The sequence below is a fragment of the Colletotrichum orchidophilum genome, assembly GCF_001831195.1.
Source record: "Colletotrichum orchidophilum strain IMI 309357 chromosome Unknown Scaffold_101.1, whole genome shotgun sequence".
NCBI classification, from domain to species: domain Eukaryota; kingdom Fungi; phylum Ascomycota; class Sordariomycetes; order Glomerellales; family Glomerellaceae; genus Colletotrichum; species Colletotrichum orchidophilum.
Genome location: NW_019173057.1, coordinates 140,252 through 155,053, shown reverse-complemented (window position 1 = coordinate 155,053; position 14,802 = coordinate 140,252). Strand labels below are relative to the sequence as shown.

The following is a 14,802-nucleotide window of genomic DNA, read 5'->3' as shown; positions in this document are numbered from 1 at the left end:
TTTGATTGGCCTGGAATAGGACCGGAAAAGAGCTGGGCACGTTGCCGCGCCCTGACTGGACGAAACGCACGGGGACATGGGCACATGGGTCCACAGGGGGGTCCCGCCTGCCACTCACATCGCGCCAAAATCGTCGCATGCTTTGTCATGTACCTCCGTACCGCACCCCGATACTTTGGCGCATGTACCTACCTTACTCTGTCTGCACTACGGGTTATTCCTTCTCCCGCCAACCAAGAGCCTCCCGTTCGGTTCCTCCATCCAGTCACCTTTCCTCCCAAGTCCCAATCCCCCCGACACGCTGTTGTCTCTTGCTTCCTCAGGTAAATAGTCATCAGGTCTGCAGAAGCCGGCTGCTGGGGTTTGCGCAAGTTAACTTTGGCATGGGGGAAATTTGCAGGCGCGTGTGTACGAGTGTGGCTGTGAAGCTTGGAGGAAATGGCCAGACCAAATTACTCTCGCAGTACTAGCCGTCTCTCCGCATTTCGCAAATTAACCCGATCATAGGCGTGCTGCCAAGTCCATGCACAAATGTCCAAATATCTCAGCAACAAGCGTCGCCCTAGTAACTTAAATGCGTCGAGTGAAATACTGTCGCTGTATCGATCTAGGCACACCAGTTTGTACGGGAAAAGCAGTTGTGGTGGAGGGGAAAACACATCTGATACTCATGGATGATCTGTTGTCGTCGGCGTGCGGCTCAGACCAGTTGTGAAAGGTCGCCGCATTCTGGGGATTGCGCTCACTAGCGGCAGGTACTTACACTTGCTGCTCCAATTTGCTGAAGAAGCAAGTACTTGCAGATAGAAGCGTCCATGTCACCATCCCTGCCGGTTCGCAGGCAATTCCAACCTCAAGCAAGGAACCAGCTCGCCCAGGCATCATCGACGGTGGCCACATCACCGCCACCCATCATGTGTAGATAACTCGGAGGCATCGCAATCTCACCTCTCGTGTCCTTTTCATTCTGCTACATCTTTGCATCTGCGCGAAAGTTCCACAATGACCGTTCCGCTTTCGCCGATCCTCCGGACGGCCGTCTGGGTCGTGGCGGCTCCGCTGGGCCTCTACTTCACTTTTCTGGCCCTCGGCGCAACGCCATTCTTCCAACGACAGTAAGACTTTTTGTCCGGCGTCTTCTCTTCCTGGCAGAGATGGCTGATGACTCTCTCACAGCTTTCTGTACGCACACAAGATCAATACCCTGTGGTGGCGTGACGTCCACGAGCCCGAGAGATGGGGCTTTGCAAGTCAGTCCGCGTACCCAACCCCTGTGTAAGACGCGCCATCGCTGACACCTCGCCGCAGAGGGCCAAGCCACACCCTTCTTCCTCGAGACTCCCGATGGGGTGAGCTTGTATGCATGGCATGTCATGCCTCTGCCCCAGTACTTGAAGCAAGAGGAGAGATTCTCAATGCAGAAGGGTGTCTTCTGCCATGAATTCACCGAGACTGAGTCCTTCAAAGCTTTGAAAGAGGACCCGGATGCCCGCGTTGTACTTTCATGTATTTCTCATCCAATCTTTGTCTATGCTTCAGCTGCTAACTGGTCATAGTCCATGGAGTGAGATATATCTAATCAATGACTTGCTTCTCTCTGATACTGACCATCGCAGAATGCTGGGGACATCGCGCAGAACAACCGACCTGATAGCTATCATGTCATTACTGACACCTCATCGTACCATGTCCTGGCAATCGACTACCGTGGCTTCGGGCACTCAACAGGCACTCCGTCTGAATACGGCCTCATCCAAGATGCCGCCACTCTGATCGACTGGGTCATCAACGTCGCCGGTGTGCCCTCAGATCGCATCGTGCTGCTAGGCCAGAGTCTCGGCACAGCAGTGACAAGCGGTGTCGCCGAGCTCTACGCCTCGCAAGGAATCGAGTTTGGCGGCGTCATCCTCGTCGCGGGCTTCAGCAACCTGCCCAAGATGCTCAGTGGCTACAAGATCGCCGGCCTGGTCCCCGTCCTGGGACCCCTGAAGATCTGGCCCGGCTTCCTAGAGTACATGGAGAGCTTCATTTACGACAAGTGGCCGTCGGTGGACCGGCTGGAGAGCCTTGTCAAGCTGACCAAGAGACGGCTGCGCTTGACGCTCATCTCAGCCAAGGATGATGCGGACATCCCCTGGACGGAGAGCAACAAGCTTTTCCGGGCTGCTGCGAATGCGACCGTTCCTGGTGGACTGAGTGACCATTCGTTTGAGGCGTGGAAGGACGTGCGAACCATTCACAAGGGCAAGGACGCTTTTGTGACCACGTGGAACGCGGAGCCAAATATCGTCATCCGTCAAGAGCTTTTCCCACACGGCGGTAAGTCACACCCGATTAGACTGCAACCTGCAGGGAACCTTCTCTAACTTTTGTAGGACACAACGAAATCATGGGATACGCACCTGTCATCCTTGCAGTCATGCGTTCTTTCGACCTCGCCGGTACGGCGTATGACATGGCCGGATCGGATACTAGCAGTAGAACCTTATAACCGTGATCATGGGATTTCCATGCCGGTATCTTTCGCATAGAACTCAAGAGCGCCAGCATTAGAGTAGAGCGAGTGTGCGTTTGTTATTGTACGGTGGCCAGAATGGAGATGGCCTATCCGGAAGAGGGAGCAGTTATGACTTTCGCTTTGGCGCTTCGATTTACTGGTATAGAATAATTCTTGTTTCCTAAGACGATGACTATACGAGGACGTGGACCGATCGCTCGTGTTCATAGGCATCGATGAGTCTTTCCGTAGAGACCTTCAAAGGGCTCTTGACTCAAATTTGTACACAAGAAAACAACTTTTAGTATAGCAACGTTTCTACAGTATCTGCTGACGAAAGTGTGGCATTCAATCTCAGTCTGTAAGAGTATATCAGTGTGTCAGTGAGTGACCTCGACTTCGCTGAGATACTCTACTGATGGAAAGACTTTGCCAAATCGGACATTGAATGTTCGAAAACATATATGTTTTTGATTTTAAGCTATCCAAATGGATACACCTAGTTAGGTTTGTAACGAAAACTGAACACCTTGAACTCGAATGGTGTGATGAGTGAACAAGTAGTCCCAAATGCGCCATGACGGACTTTCCAGGTTTAGCGCAAGGGTCCCTCATGGGGATAGGGCGGCCACGGGTTAGCACCTCCTGCCCCGCAGCACCACGGCCCCCAGCAGGCGACCCCGCCATGATGCAGTCACCCACACACAGCTGCAGCCCGCCTGGGAGCACAGCTGGCACATGAAACTGTCCTCTCTCGCGCCAAAACTTCTTCCCCGCCATTCCCACGGCACCTTGCAAGCTTGACCAGAGCTCCAAAAGCTCCCTCCAGCACACCCCGAAAATCGACCACCACCAAATACCGTCGACTCGAGGACAACAAAATGCCCGCCGAAGAGTCCAAACCCCTCGACCCGGCCGTCAAAGACGCCAACGACGCCGTTGCCGAGGCGAGCGACAAGGGCAAGGGCAAGGAAGCCGAGGTCGAGTCGGAGGACGAAGAGGAGGATGCGCCTGAGGAGATTGCACCCGGCGCGTCTGCAGGTGCTGCAAAGAAGAAGAAGAAGAAGTCCAAGAGAAAGAAGGTCAAGGACGCGCTCACCGGCAAGCCCAGTGACCCAGAGGAGGCCATCAAGGAGGCCATCGGTGGCCTGACGCCACAGCAGCTCACCGAGCTCCTCTCCCTGAACCCGGCTCTGGCGAACGAGCTCGGTGTTGGAAGCTCCAGCAACAAGTCGGCCGAGGAGACCGCCGCCGCGATGAAGAACCTGAACCTGCAGGACATCATGACGGGCTTGGCTTCAGCTGGCAAGAACGCCAAGGATATGGCGAGCTACAAGTTCTGGGCGACGCAACCCGTGCCCAAGTTCGGCGAGGCGGATCCCAAGATTGAGGATGGCCCAATCCGAATTCAGAAGGTGGAAGAGGTGCCCACGGAAGCGTCGCCAATGGTGACTGGTTTCGAGTGGGTTACCATGAACCTCGAGGACGAGGGCGAGATGAAGGAGGTGTACGAGCTACTCAACGGACACTACGTTGAGGATGACGAGGCCATGTTCCGCTTCAACTACTCACCGGCAATGCTTCAGTGGTGAGTTCCTGTCATTGCCTCTGACTCAGACATGCCGAAGCTAACCATCTTCGCAGGGCCCTCATGGCCCCAGGCTGGCGCAAGGAGTGGCACGTTGGTGTTCGCGCAACGCAGTCTAGAAAGCTGGTCGCCTTCATCTCCGCCATCCCCGTCAATCTGCGCGTGCGCAAGAATGTCGTCACCTGCTCCGAGGTCAACTTCATGGTCGTCCATAAGAAGCTGCGCGGCAAGCGCCTCGCCCCGGTTCTCATCAAGGAGATCACGCGCCGCAGCAACCTGCGCGAGATCTGGCAGGGTCTCTACACGGGTGGTGTCGTGCTCCCCAAGCCCGTCAGCACGTGCCGTTACTTTCACCGCGCCCTGAATTGGCAGAAGCTCTATGAGGTCGGATTCAGTCCGCTGCCGTCTAACAGCAAGCCGCAGTACCAGATCCGCAAGTACCAGCTTCCGGATAACACGTCGATCAAGGGCCTGCGCGAGCTGCAGGAGAAGGACATTGATGCCGCAGGCGACCTTCTGGCAAAGTACTTGAAGCGCTTCGACATGGCGCCCGAATTTTCCAAGGACGAGTTCAGACACTGGTTCTTGCACGACAAGAATGCCCCTGGCGAGCAGGTCATCTGGACATACGTGGTCGAGGTTTGTCCCTAGCTCACATGCCTTTTCGGTTTGAGGTATACTGACATACAGCTAGACCAACGGCAAGATCACCGACTTCTTCTCCTTCTACTGCCTTGAGTCCACCGTCATCAACAGCTCAAAGCACCAGGTCGTCCGCGCCGCCTACCTTTGGTACTACGCCTCCGAAGTAGGCCTCACCACCCCCTTGGACAAGGCCGCCCTGAAGACGCGGTTGAACGCCCTGATTGGCGACGCCCTGATCTTGGGCAAGAAGAACAAGTTCGACGTCTTCAACGGTCTATCTCTGCTCGACAATGGCCTGTTCCTGGAGCAGCAGAAGTTCGGACCCGGCGACGGGCAGCTCCACTACTACTTGTTCAATTACCTCGCGGCCCCTATTGCTGGCGGCGTGGACAGGAGAAACAAGCTGGACGAGGAGAACCTGAGTGGAATCGGCTTGGTAATGTTGTAGGTCGCATGAGGTTATGAGGGGATGAGAGAGAAGACAAGCGAAAAGGAGCACAGCAAAAAGCTGCATGCATACCGGCGTTAGTGGATGAATGTGAGGTATCACAGTAAATGAATCAAGCCATCACGACCTACAACTACTTAATCGTGTGCCACGTCACAATCTGCCATGCTGTGGTCTCTGGGTTCCCGTCCAGCGGCCACCAAAATCACCAATCTACGCACTCATCTTTTCCACAGCGGCGATCCGCTCCTCCAGCCACTTGTTCATCCACGGCACCCTATCCATGATGGGCGCATGCCCCATGCCCGGTACAAATTCCACAACCCCCGGCTGCAAGTGCTCAGCCAATAACCTCCCGTGATGTGAGTCAATCATGACGTCGCTCAAGCCGTGGATGACAGCGATGCGCTCCCTGCCAACCGAGTCCGCGAGCTGTCTCAGCTGCGCGGGGGACTTGTGATGCCACCCCGCCGCGACGAGCTGCTGCAGGAAGCCGCGGATGCTAAATAGCCCCGGCGTGTTCCTCTTGATGAGCTCCTGCGCCTGGAAGCGCTGGTAGTTGTTCTCGAAGCGGCCGTACCCCTGCCCGCCGTCGGCCGGCCCGCACTTGTGCGTCGCGTCGTTGGGCAGCTCGGCGGCCTCGTCGGGCATGACGAGCCAGTCGGCGGGGAAGAGCTTGAGCGACGTGTCTGCGATGCTGCGGTCGGCGGACTTTGGCACGAGCATGGCGGCGCGGTCGCGCATGTTTTCGAGGAGCGACTTGGTGTTTTCGATCCAGGGGGCCGTGCAGAGGAGGGTGACGGAGGCGAAGAGGACGGGGGCGGCGAAGGCGAGCTCCTGGGAGATCATGCCGCCCATGGAGATGCCAAAGAGGTGGACGCTGCGGGAGGCGGTCCAGCCTACGTGGGTGAGGACCTCGAGGGCGTCGCGGGCCATTTCGGAGGTGCTGTAGCGCATGTAGGGGACGTCGGACTCGCCCATGCCGCGGTTGTCGAGGATGAGGACCGAGTAGCGGTCCGCGTTGTCGTGGCCAAAGTACTTTGTTTGGCGCTGCCATGAGGTTTTGAGGCCGGCTAGGCCCATGATGAGCTTTTGGGTTTCTTGTTAGCCAAGACTGTGTTTTTGTTGTGATTTTGGGGGGCCCAATACGATGGGGTGCAATGTACAATAATCTTTGCTGGGCCGTGGCCGTGGATTTCCCAGGCAATATTGAAGGGGCCGCCTCGATCCTTGGCGACGGGACATTTGCCCTTGCGATCCGGTTCGAGGTTCCATATCGTTGAGGAATATGAAGGGTGTCTCATTGTCTCTTCCGCCGTGGGGAAGACTGGTGTTCTGGTGATCTTTATTAGTATACATGATCGTTGCTCAGATGAGTGGGTAAGCTTTACTTTGTCGCCATGGCTGCGTTTCTCGAAGGGAGTCTCAATGGGTATCAATGTGTAGTCCACGAATGCTGCAGATCTTGAGGGCGATCGTGGGTTCAACGTGGTTATACTATGGCTCGGGTTCGGGATGAAGATCTGGAAATGTTTGGAGAACCCCGGATAGGTGGCGTTGAGAGGTGTTACAGATGAGTTTGGATTGAGATCGGGGGGGCTGTGTGAGAGCTTTGAGCTGTCTGTCACCTGTGAGCTGAGAATGGGAGAGAAGCTCGTTGCTTGAGAGACCCCTGCGCTGGAAAGATGCGACAAAAGAAGCAACCCTTTTTTTTCTTCTCACGGACCGCAGCTCTAGTGTTCCTGGGGAAGGGGGCAACTGTGCAATCGGATCAGCTTGTTTAAATTGCAGAACATGCGAGCTCTGCAGAATCAAGTGCGATCATGGGATTGTTAAAGCGTGATGTGGTGAGCGGCGGCGACTGGTGACGTTGTTCATCGACGGCGTCAGTTATAGCGGTACCAATTCGGACCGTTTGACATGGTGGCAGGGCCAGGTATCCTCGCAGCAGAGACTCGTGCGACATGGGGTCCCACCTCGACTATGCCTCGGCATCGGGAAGCTTTCCATGACCGCAGCAGAGCTCCAACTCAACGCTGATAAGGGAGTAGCATGTTGTTGTTTCCTCCAAGTTGAGTATCTCCTGAAAAAGAAACATTAGACGGAGCTAGGATATATCGAGTTGTTTTATGTATATGTGAGGATTAGCCTTTCATATCAGATACATTGCCGAGTACAAGAGAGTCTCGTTGTAGTCAAGAATGGCATGGGTTGAAATGTGATTCTTAGACTTTCCAGAGAGCCATCCGTGATAGTTGGGGTACGTACCGCGGAAGGGGCAGTCGGAGCTCGAGCCACCTCGCTGACTGATGGAGGTGCAGGGGAGGGAAGCTGCCACGTTTGTGACCGCCTTCTCTTCTAAAGCGGGCCAATAAGGCAGAATTAGGAGCTGGCGCAACGGCGACCCTGCCGCCCTGCTCACCCTGCATGCTGCTGTTCGTTGTGTTTGTCGGATACCTAGTCATCAACGATACCTCATCAGCTGGCTTCACCCAGAAGAATCGACATCACCAATCCTTTCTTGACCTTCCTCCTCACGCATACGAACACCCGCGTGCAAAGCTTACCATCAATCTCAACATGCTTCACATATAGCTACGCCCAGACACCATCATGTGGCTCCCGCTGCCATCAACCGACACGTTGACGCGGCCGCGCATCGCCGTGGTCCTCTTCTCTGCTGTCGCCGCGGCATCCCTGGGTTACTATACCTATCAGGCCAACAGAGATCGGTACGATGAGATACCAGGCCCTGGCCTGCACCGAAGTAACGCCGTTCGCCGCAACCACCGACGATCACGTCGCAATTCAATATCTTCCGAAGGCTCCCACGGCGATGAGAATGTCGATCTCGACGCGATCCGGCCATTAAACGATGGCGATACAATAGTTGACGGCGGGACTGTGGACGAATGGTGGAACGATCCTAATGGCATGCAGCCCCAGGCGCGAGCCGGCCACAACATTGTCAGCCTCCTGTTCAGGGTATCTGAAGATAATGCTAGGCGAAATGCGTGCGTCCATAGGGGGTGCGCGTGTAACGCCTGCGGCATGGTGCCCATCCGCGGTGTCCGATACCGATGCGCCAACTGTGCCGACTTCGACCTCTGCGAAACCTGCGAATCCCAAGGCGTCCACATCAAGACTCACATCTTCTACAAGATCAAGGTGCCTGCCCCGCCCTTCGGCCCCCGCCAGATGCAGCCCGTATGGTACACCGGCGACCCGGACACTTGCATTAGAAATCTGTCTAGGAGCTTGATGGCTAGACTCAGCAAGGAAACCGGCTTCGAGCGGCCCGAGATTGAAGCATTCTGGGAACAGTTCACTTACATGGCAAACACGGAATGGCGCGAGGATCCCGACGAGCTGCAGCTGGCCATGGACAAGAAGACTTTTGAACGGTGCCTAGTTCCGTCGGGCGGCTCTCGACACGCGACGCCGAACCTTATTCATGACCGCATGTTCTCCTTTTACGACACGAACAATGACGATCTCATTGGCTTCACTGAATTCCTCCACGGACTCGCATATCGCAAACGCAAGGACAAGCTGCGCAAGATCTTCGAAGGCTATGATATTGACGGAGACGGGTTTGTTAACCGTCGCGACTTCCTGCGTATGTTCCGTGCATACTACGTCCTCTACAAGCAGATGCACCGCGATATTCTCGATGGGCTCGACGATCAGCTTATGGGCAGCACCGAAGCCCAGCAGCTCGTCGCCAGTCGACAACCCCTCAGTAGTCTCTTCGGTCGAGAGGGTAGAGTACCTCGCGCTGATGGCAATAACCGCAGTGAGGGCAAGATCTTCCACCCAAACGGAGATGTAGAATTGGAACCTGGCAGGCGTGGTGTTGTGAGCGAGAATAAGAGTGACACCTCAGGAAGAGAGGATGTGCTTACTCGGCTGTTCGCTCCTTACGTTGGAAGTCCCTGGTCCGTCCAAATGCGATCCCCTGACAGCGAGCTCGATACGCCATACTGGGATGCCCTGATAAATCCCCCTACTGCCATCGAAGATCTTGGTCCTTTGCTGACTGGACAACGTCGGGAACGAAACGGCATCGATTTTGACTTTGAGCTTGAGCTCGGCAGCTCGGATGGTGACGAAGGAGGAAATAACAATTCGGATGCGGAGAATAGAAGCCTTCCAGGCGACGACTCAGCGCAAGTTAATGGCACCGAGAACCGCAGCCAAAGAGTTGATCCCGACCAGTTCACAAACACGATGCCTACCGAGAGTCAGCTGAGGGCTCAGGTCATTAACCATAAGAGGCAGATGGCCCCTGATATTGAGAGAAAACGACGGCAAGCTGCAAGAAAACAGCTCCATGACAGATGGAAGAGGAGACAATTCTACCTCGACGAGGAAGAAGGCGGCCTTGCCCCCGATGGCTGGCAATCCGACGAAGACGTTTTGGTGAACCTCAATGGCATTGCAGGAAGCTCAAAGGCCGCACAAGAGCAGGCCTTATCTCCGCGGTCCAGATCGTCGTCAAAGGTTCGCTTCGCAGAAGATATGGACGACTACGAGATCAGATCCAACCCTTCGACATCCTCTAGAAGCGTGCCCGAGCGTTGGGGCGGCTTGGAGATTCCCGACGAGGAGCGTGACGCAGGCAGGGAGATTCTCTACCAGGTTACGCAGCAAGCCTTCAACGAGCTTCTCGACGCCATATTCAAGGACAAGGAGAACTTGGCTGTCAAGGCAGCCGCGACCAAGGCCAAGCGGGACAAGAACAGGTCTCTTTTTGAACACCTGACTGTCGCAGAGCCGAAGCGCAAGGCGGTCGAGCCGCGGCAACCGAGAAAGGCGCTCGATGAGGACAAGCCCGTTGCTGAAAGATCGCTGCAAGAACTTCTGATGACTAGCGGTTACAGAATTGGGGAGGATGGCGAAACGGCAGACGTCCCCATCTCGGAAGAGCGGCAGAGGGTGGAAGAGGTCATTGACTCGGATGAGGATGATGTTGAGATAAATGAGGACGATGATGAAGACGTCTCTACGGTCGAGGAGGTCGAATACAGGGACCCTACGATGCCCCAGTTCCGTCCGAACAGTGAGACTATAGAAGAGCCCATCTCTCCTGATAGCACTCCGGCCATTTCGGACGACTCCTCGTTATCGACTAAGGGATTGAAGTCGCCCGTGCAGGGAAAGTCGTCGAAGCATTCGAAGGAGTCGAAAACCATCCCGCACTTTACGCTGCTGGAATGGAAGCGGCTCGACCTGGCGGAGAAGGAAGCTGCCGATCGCGGCGGCTGGGGCAAGCTCAGCTTTGATGAGTTTGAGGATATTTACAAGAGCCAGGAAAACGCCGGAAATCGTCTGGACTATCTGGGCAGCTGGGTCGACTTTTGCATCCCCTAGCGCGAAGGAAACAACAGGAGACAATCTGACCAATTACGGTCATGGCCCAACGAATTTCTCGTGAGATTCGCTCAAGATTCTCCCGAGGAATCCGATGAATCCTCGGGATCTTTTGATAGTGACAGCCCGACTGGCGATACTGACAGTACTGACCCGTCGAGCTTGGTACACAGCCTGTCAAGCATGATGAGACGGGCTGCAGAGGACTCAAACACGGATCCAGAGCAGCGGCGCCTATTTGGATGACGCTCGGCCTCTCCTTCACAAGTAAGGGAACTGTTTGCGCAACATCATTGACGCCTTAAAAGGCTTGGGCGTGTATAACATCGTCTTGAGTATTGAGCTGAGGCGGTTACTTCCAGCTTGGAGTCTCGGAAGAATAGGAAAATGTACAAAACTAGGCCTTTGCGGATGAGCCGCAAGACGAAAGAAAAGTCCTATCACGTCTTTGATACTTTTCTTATCAAGTGAAATGGTGCTGATCCTAAACTGAACACAGTAGACCACGCTAAAACGCTCTTCAGCAACGTCAATGACAAGATTCTCCCACTTTTGGTGAAGATGATCGCGCCAGTAATATTCCCATCCTTCATCAAGCACAGATACGCGTCCGCCATATCCTCGTGCCGCCCAAGCCGCCTGGTCAGCGTCTTGCTCCGAAACCCCTCAATAACCACATCGGGCAACGTGAGGAACAGCTTCTTCGTCACAGGGCCCGAAGAGATGAGGTTCGCCTGCACGGAGGCGAGGTTGAAGGACAGACCTCTGACGAGTCCCTGCATATCGCCCCCGATCTGGGCAGTGTAGATTATGTGGTTTCTTGAGTTGTTGTTCTTCCGCCGCAACAGACGGACAAGATCGCTACTTTTTCTCACCGGGGGTGACGAGAGATAGGAAGATTCACTGGAAGACTCACGTCAATGGAACTTGAGCTGCATTTTGGCGGAGATGGTAAACATTTGGGCTCTATTTCGATGTTCGAAATATGTCTCGCACACCGTATTCGTAGAATCTCGGGATCGCGTTCCGACGCCGAACGGACCAATTTATTTATTTAGTGTTGTCAATTGGACTTGAATGCTCAGTAGCCGGGACCGAACCCGCATAATTTCAACTACACCCGTCCGATAGTTACGCCGGTCGCCCTCCCCAGAGCCGCGCATCCCGCAGAGTGGGTCGATCCGGAATGCCCCATAAACCCCGACACAGACCCGGATCCGAGGCCGGACACAACCCCTCACTCAACCGATACCCTGACTGCTCCACAACGGCCTCGTACCCCTACTAAAGCGCGCTGCTTCGGTGCCTCCGGCCGCCGCCGGGTATCTCTCATCACTCCGGCACTATGATTCCTCGGCCTCGCACCCATACCGAAGTACGCATGGCCCACGCAGGGTCATCTGCCGGCCAGCCGCTCCCTCTCCGCGATCATCGGCCACCGCCTCTCCGCCGCCTGCCAAAGCATCTGGTCCCGTTCTTGCCGTACCTCAATCGCCCCGATACCTCCCACACCATCGAATACCGCATTCACGCCGGAAAGCATGCTCTGCGCCTATCCACCATGGCCTTTTGGCTGCGCACCTGCGCCAGCTCCCACGGAGCGCACTGCGCCACTCCGCCGCGGCCTAGTGCTGCGCGCCCGCTGTGGTTGATTGACGTGCGAGACTACCGCCTAGTCGCCGTCAACGACGGCGAAAACGAGGAGGCTACCTTTTCGGGCTCGCAATTTTTCTATGTAGGGCTGAGTTACGTCTGGGGCCAAAGGTCAAGCGCCGCGGCGGCAACGCTCGCAAACATCGCCGCTCTGCAAGTCCCCGGAGCCCTTGACAGCCCGACCATGATCCGGGATGCCATTGAACTGACCAGGCTCCTTGGCGAGCAGTACCTCTGGGTCGACAGGCTCTGCATCGTGCAGGACGACGACCGTGCGAAGGAGGCCCAGCTGCGCGGGATGGCGGACATTTACGCGGGTGCCATATTGACTATCGTGGCTGCGCAGGGGCGCGGGGCGGACGACCCTTTGCACTATGGTTTGGCGGATGAGACTGGAGGGAGAGAAGGAGATGACGACTAGGGCGCGTTGCATTGCCTGGAGGATGTCTCCCCTGCTGAATGGGCGCGGCGTCTGCGAGAGTTTGGGGAGGGCGAGGTAGGGGGATCGGGCGATGTGAGTAGCATCAGCACGAGCTGGGTCGAGGACGAGCCGTCGCGCTCTTCCTGTGGACAAGAATTTCTTGACTGTGAGCTCGGGTATGAGGCCGGATCGCCATTGTTCTCTGGGTACGGATTAAACGGCCGGGAACAACCTGGAGGCGTTTTTTTCCCGCGGGTTCGTGAATGAGAGTTACTCGCCCCCCTTTGGCGGATACGCGGAATCACCTCGCTCCGGTGGTAACGAGTCACCACCCTTCATTGAGGTTGAGTCGCCTGTTATGAGCGAATGGAACTCACCTCTCTCCATTAATTACGAGACACCTTTTATCTACGAACGGGACGAAAGCTGCCCACCCATTGGCCCCGGCGCCGTCCCCGATCCCGCCTCCATCACTGACGGGCTGACCACCCGCCGGCAAAGAGAGATGGACGCGCACCGCGCCATCATGGAGTGGCACGCCCGGGACTTGATCAATACGACGTGGTGTCAGCGAGGCTGGACGTTCCAAGAGCTCATATCCTCCCGACGACAGCTCATTTTCCACAACGACACCGTCAACTGGCAGTGTCACTTCGCGTCCTGGCACGAGAAGCAAAGGCACATCACGACGGGACCTTGTAGTAGCGTTGGGGAAGCCCAGCATCACAACGACACGTCTTCCTCGTCATCAAGTAGACTGCTGCTGGCCAGCATCTCTCCGTGACCCGACTTTCACCGGTACGCCAGGTTTGTCGCGCTCTGTAACAAGCGAGTCCTGACGTACGCCCACGATGTCCACGATGCCTTCGCCGGCGTCCTCTCGGCGTTTGGTCAATCGATCCCCGGCGGCTTCATCTGCGGTCTGCCCCGCATCTTCTTCGACGCCGCGCTGCTGTGGCAGCCCCCTGAACCCTTGTTCCGCCGCGCCAGCGATGTATTCTCGGCCCTACCGAGTTGGTCGTGGATGAGGTGGCAGGGTAACCTCCACTCCGAGAGCTGGCGCAATGGATATCGGTATCTGCGATGGCGGAAGCCCCGACGAGGAGGACTCGCGCGACTCGAACAACTTTTGGCAGCCCGCTTCATGGCAGACCAGAAGAACGGTCGTGTGGTCGTACTCGCTGGCCGTGGATGGCGAACGGGTTCCTGTGGTTGATGCCACCGCTGATTTCACACATGACAGGGCACACAAAGGCTGGCGCGAAGAGTACTGCGAAAGAGCCCAGAAGGCGTACTTTACCCATCCGCAGGCGGGTGCACAGGAATTCTGGTTTCCTATCCCTCTGGCGGCGATGACAACGACTCCTGGCAGCCCACCACCGTGCCAGCCGGCCTATCTGCAGTGTCTCACCCGACGGGGATTCATCCAAATCAGCAAGCTGTTCCAAAACCGCCGCACGTTGCAGTGCATGTGCGCCACCTTGTGCGACCCAGACGGCCGCTGGGCCGGCGTGCTGAGACTCAACGCCTCGTCGTCGAATTCTGCCGAGTTCCACGGCGCAGCAGTGGGCGAGACGTGCGAGCTGATGGAGGTGTCGGCGGGATCTGTGGAGAACCAAAGAGGAGGGGACGTGAGCGTCGACGAGTGGGAGGACGCCGAGTGTCCGCGGCACACGGGGACGTATGACTTTGTCAATGTCTTGTGGATCGAGTGGGTGAATGGCGTCGCCTACCGCAAGGCTCTCGGGCGGGTTTGGGAGAGCGCGTTGGCAGGGGTTGCCGCAGAGGAGGCGCATATCACCCTTGGCTGAGGATGGAGATGTAGGGCGCCCCTATGCAAGGGACTCATAAGTATGAATACCTACGCCTGACGCAATCCCGAGCAAGAGGGGAAGATCCCCAACGTTGTACAGACTGGTGCCGGGTGCAAGAAAAGATAAGAAAACCACCTTGCGTCTTACAGGCTTGCGGCATGGCATATGGCTGCCAACACAGCCCCGATCAGGCTACGAATCAGCACAGCTACGGATCCAACTGAGTATCGGTTGGTTCAGTGTTGCGCTGGGGTCAAGCCAGTCGCTTCCTTCTCCTAGGCACCCTCTCAGTCATAGTCCTATCCATATTGCGACACTGGCATGCAATGATGCAGGCTGAAGCCTGCAGTGAGGCGAACCAGA

General features: G+C 56.2%; 6 protein-coding genes across 6 annotated transcripts; 5 read left to right on the top strand and 1 right to left on the bottom strand.

The window, feature by feature from the left end:
- Window positions 1–1,002: 1,002 nt before the first annotated feature.
- CORC01_10332 (abhydrolase domain-containing protein) lies at window positions 1,003–2,491 on the top strand (the record flags this gene model as incomplete). Its single annotated transcript, XM_022621960.1, has 6 exons — window positions 1,003–1,115; window positions 1,177–1,250; window positions 1,309–1,506; window positions 1,557–1,564; window positions 1,617–2,319; window positions 2,376–2,491. The coding sequence occupies 6 exons, from the start codon at window positions 1,003–1,005 to the stop codon at window positions 2,489–2,491; spliced, it is 1,212 nt and encodes a 403-aa protein (XP_022471567.1).
- Window positions 2,492–3,378: 887 nt separating this feature from the next.
- On the top strand, window positions 3,379–5,178 carry CORC01_10331 (uncharacterized protein; the record flags this gene model as incomplete). The annotated part of the gene is made up of 3 exons (XM_022621959.1): window positions 3,379–4,085; window positions 4,142–4,724; window positions 4,780–5,178. 3 exons carry the CDS (start codon window positions 3,379–3,381, stop codon window positions 5,176–5,178), a joined length of 1,689 nt encoding a protein of 562 aa, XP_022471566.1.
- Window positions 5,179–5,391: 213 nt separating this feature from the next.
- CORC01_10330 (glycylpeptide N-tetradecanoyltransferase) lies at window positions 5,392–6,580 on the bottom strand (the record flags this gene model as incomplete). The annotated part of the gene is made up of 3 exons (XM_022621958.1): window positions 5,392–6,267; window positions 6,345–6,513; window positions 6,570–6,580. 3 exons carry the CDS (start codon window positions 6,578–6,580, stop codon window positions 5,392–5,394), a joined length of 1,056 nt encoding a protein of 351 aa, XP_022471565.1.
- A 1,211-nt stretch (window positions 6,581–7,791) lies between these two features.
- CORC01_10329 (uncharacterized protein) lies at window positions 7,792–10,551 on the top strand (the record flags this gene model as incomplete). Its single annotated transcript, XM_022621957.1, has 1 exon — window positions 7,792–10,551. One exon carries the CDS (start codon window positions 7,792–7,794, stop codon window positions 10,549–10,551), a length of 2,760 nt encoding a protein of 919 aa, XP_022471564.1.
- Window positions 10,552–11,896: 1,345 nt separating this feature from the next.
- CORC01_10328 (uncharacterized protein) lies at window positions 11,897–12,625 on the top strand (the record flags this gene model as incomplete). The annotated part of the gene is made up of 1 exon (XM_022621956.1): window positions 11,897–12,625. The coding sequence occupies one exon, from the start codon at window positions 11,897–11,899 to the stop codon at window positions 12,623–12,625; it is 729 nt and encodes a 242-aa protein (XP_022471563.1).
- Window positions 12,626–12,983: 358 nt separating this feature from the next.
- On the top strand, window positions 12,984–14,436 carry CORC01_10327 (uncharacterized protein; the record flags this gene model as incomplete). The annotated part of the gene is made up of 3 exons (XM_022621955.1): window positions 12,984–13,369; window positions 13,433–13,654; window positions 13,719–14,436. The coding sequence occupies 3 exons, from the start codon at window positions 12,984–12,986 to the stop codon at window positions 14,434–14,436; spliced, it is 1,326 nt and encodes a 441-aa protein (XP_022471562.1).
- Between the last annotated feature and the right edge of the window lie 366 nt (window positions 14,437–14,802).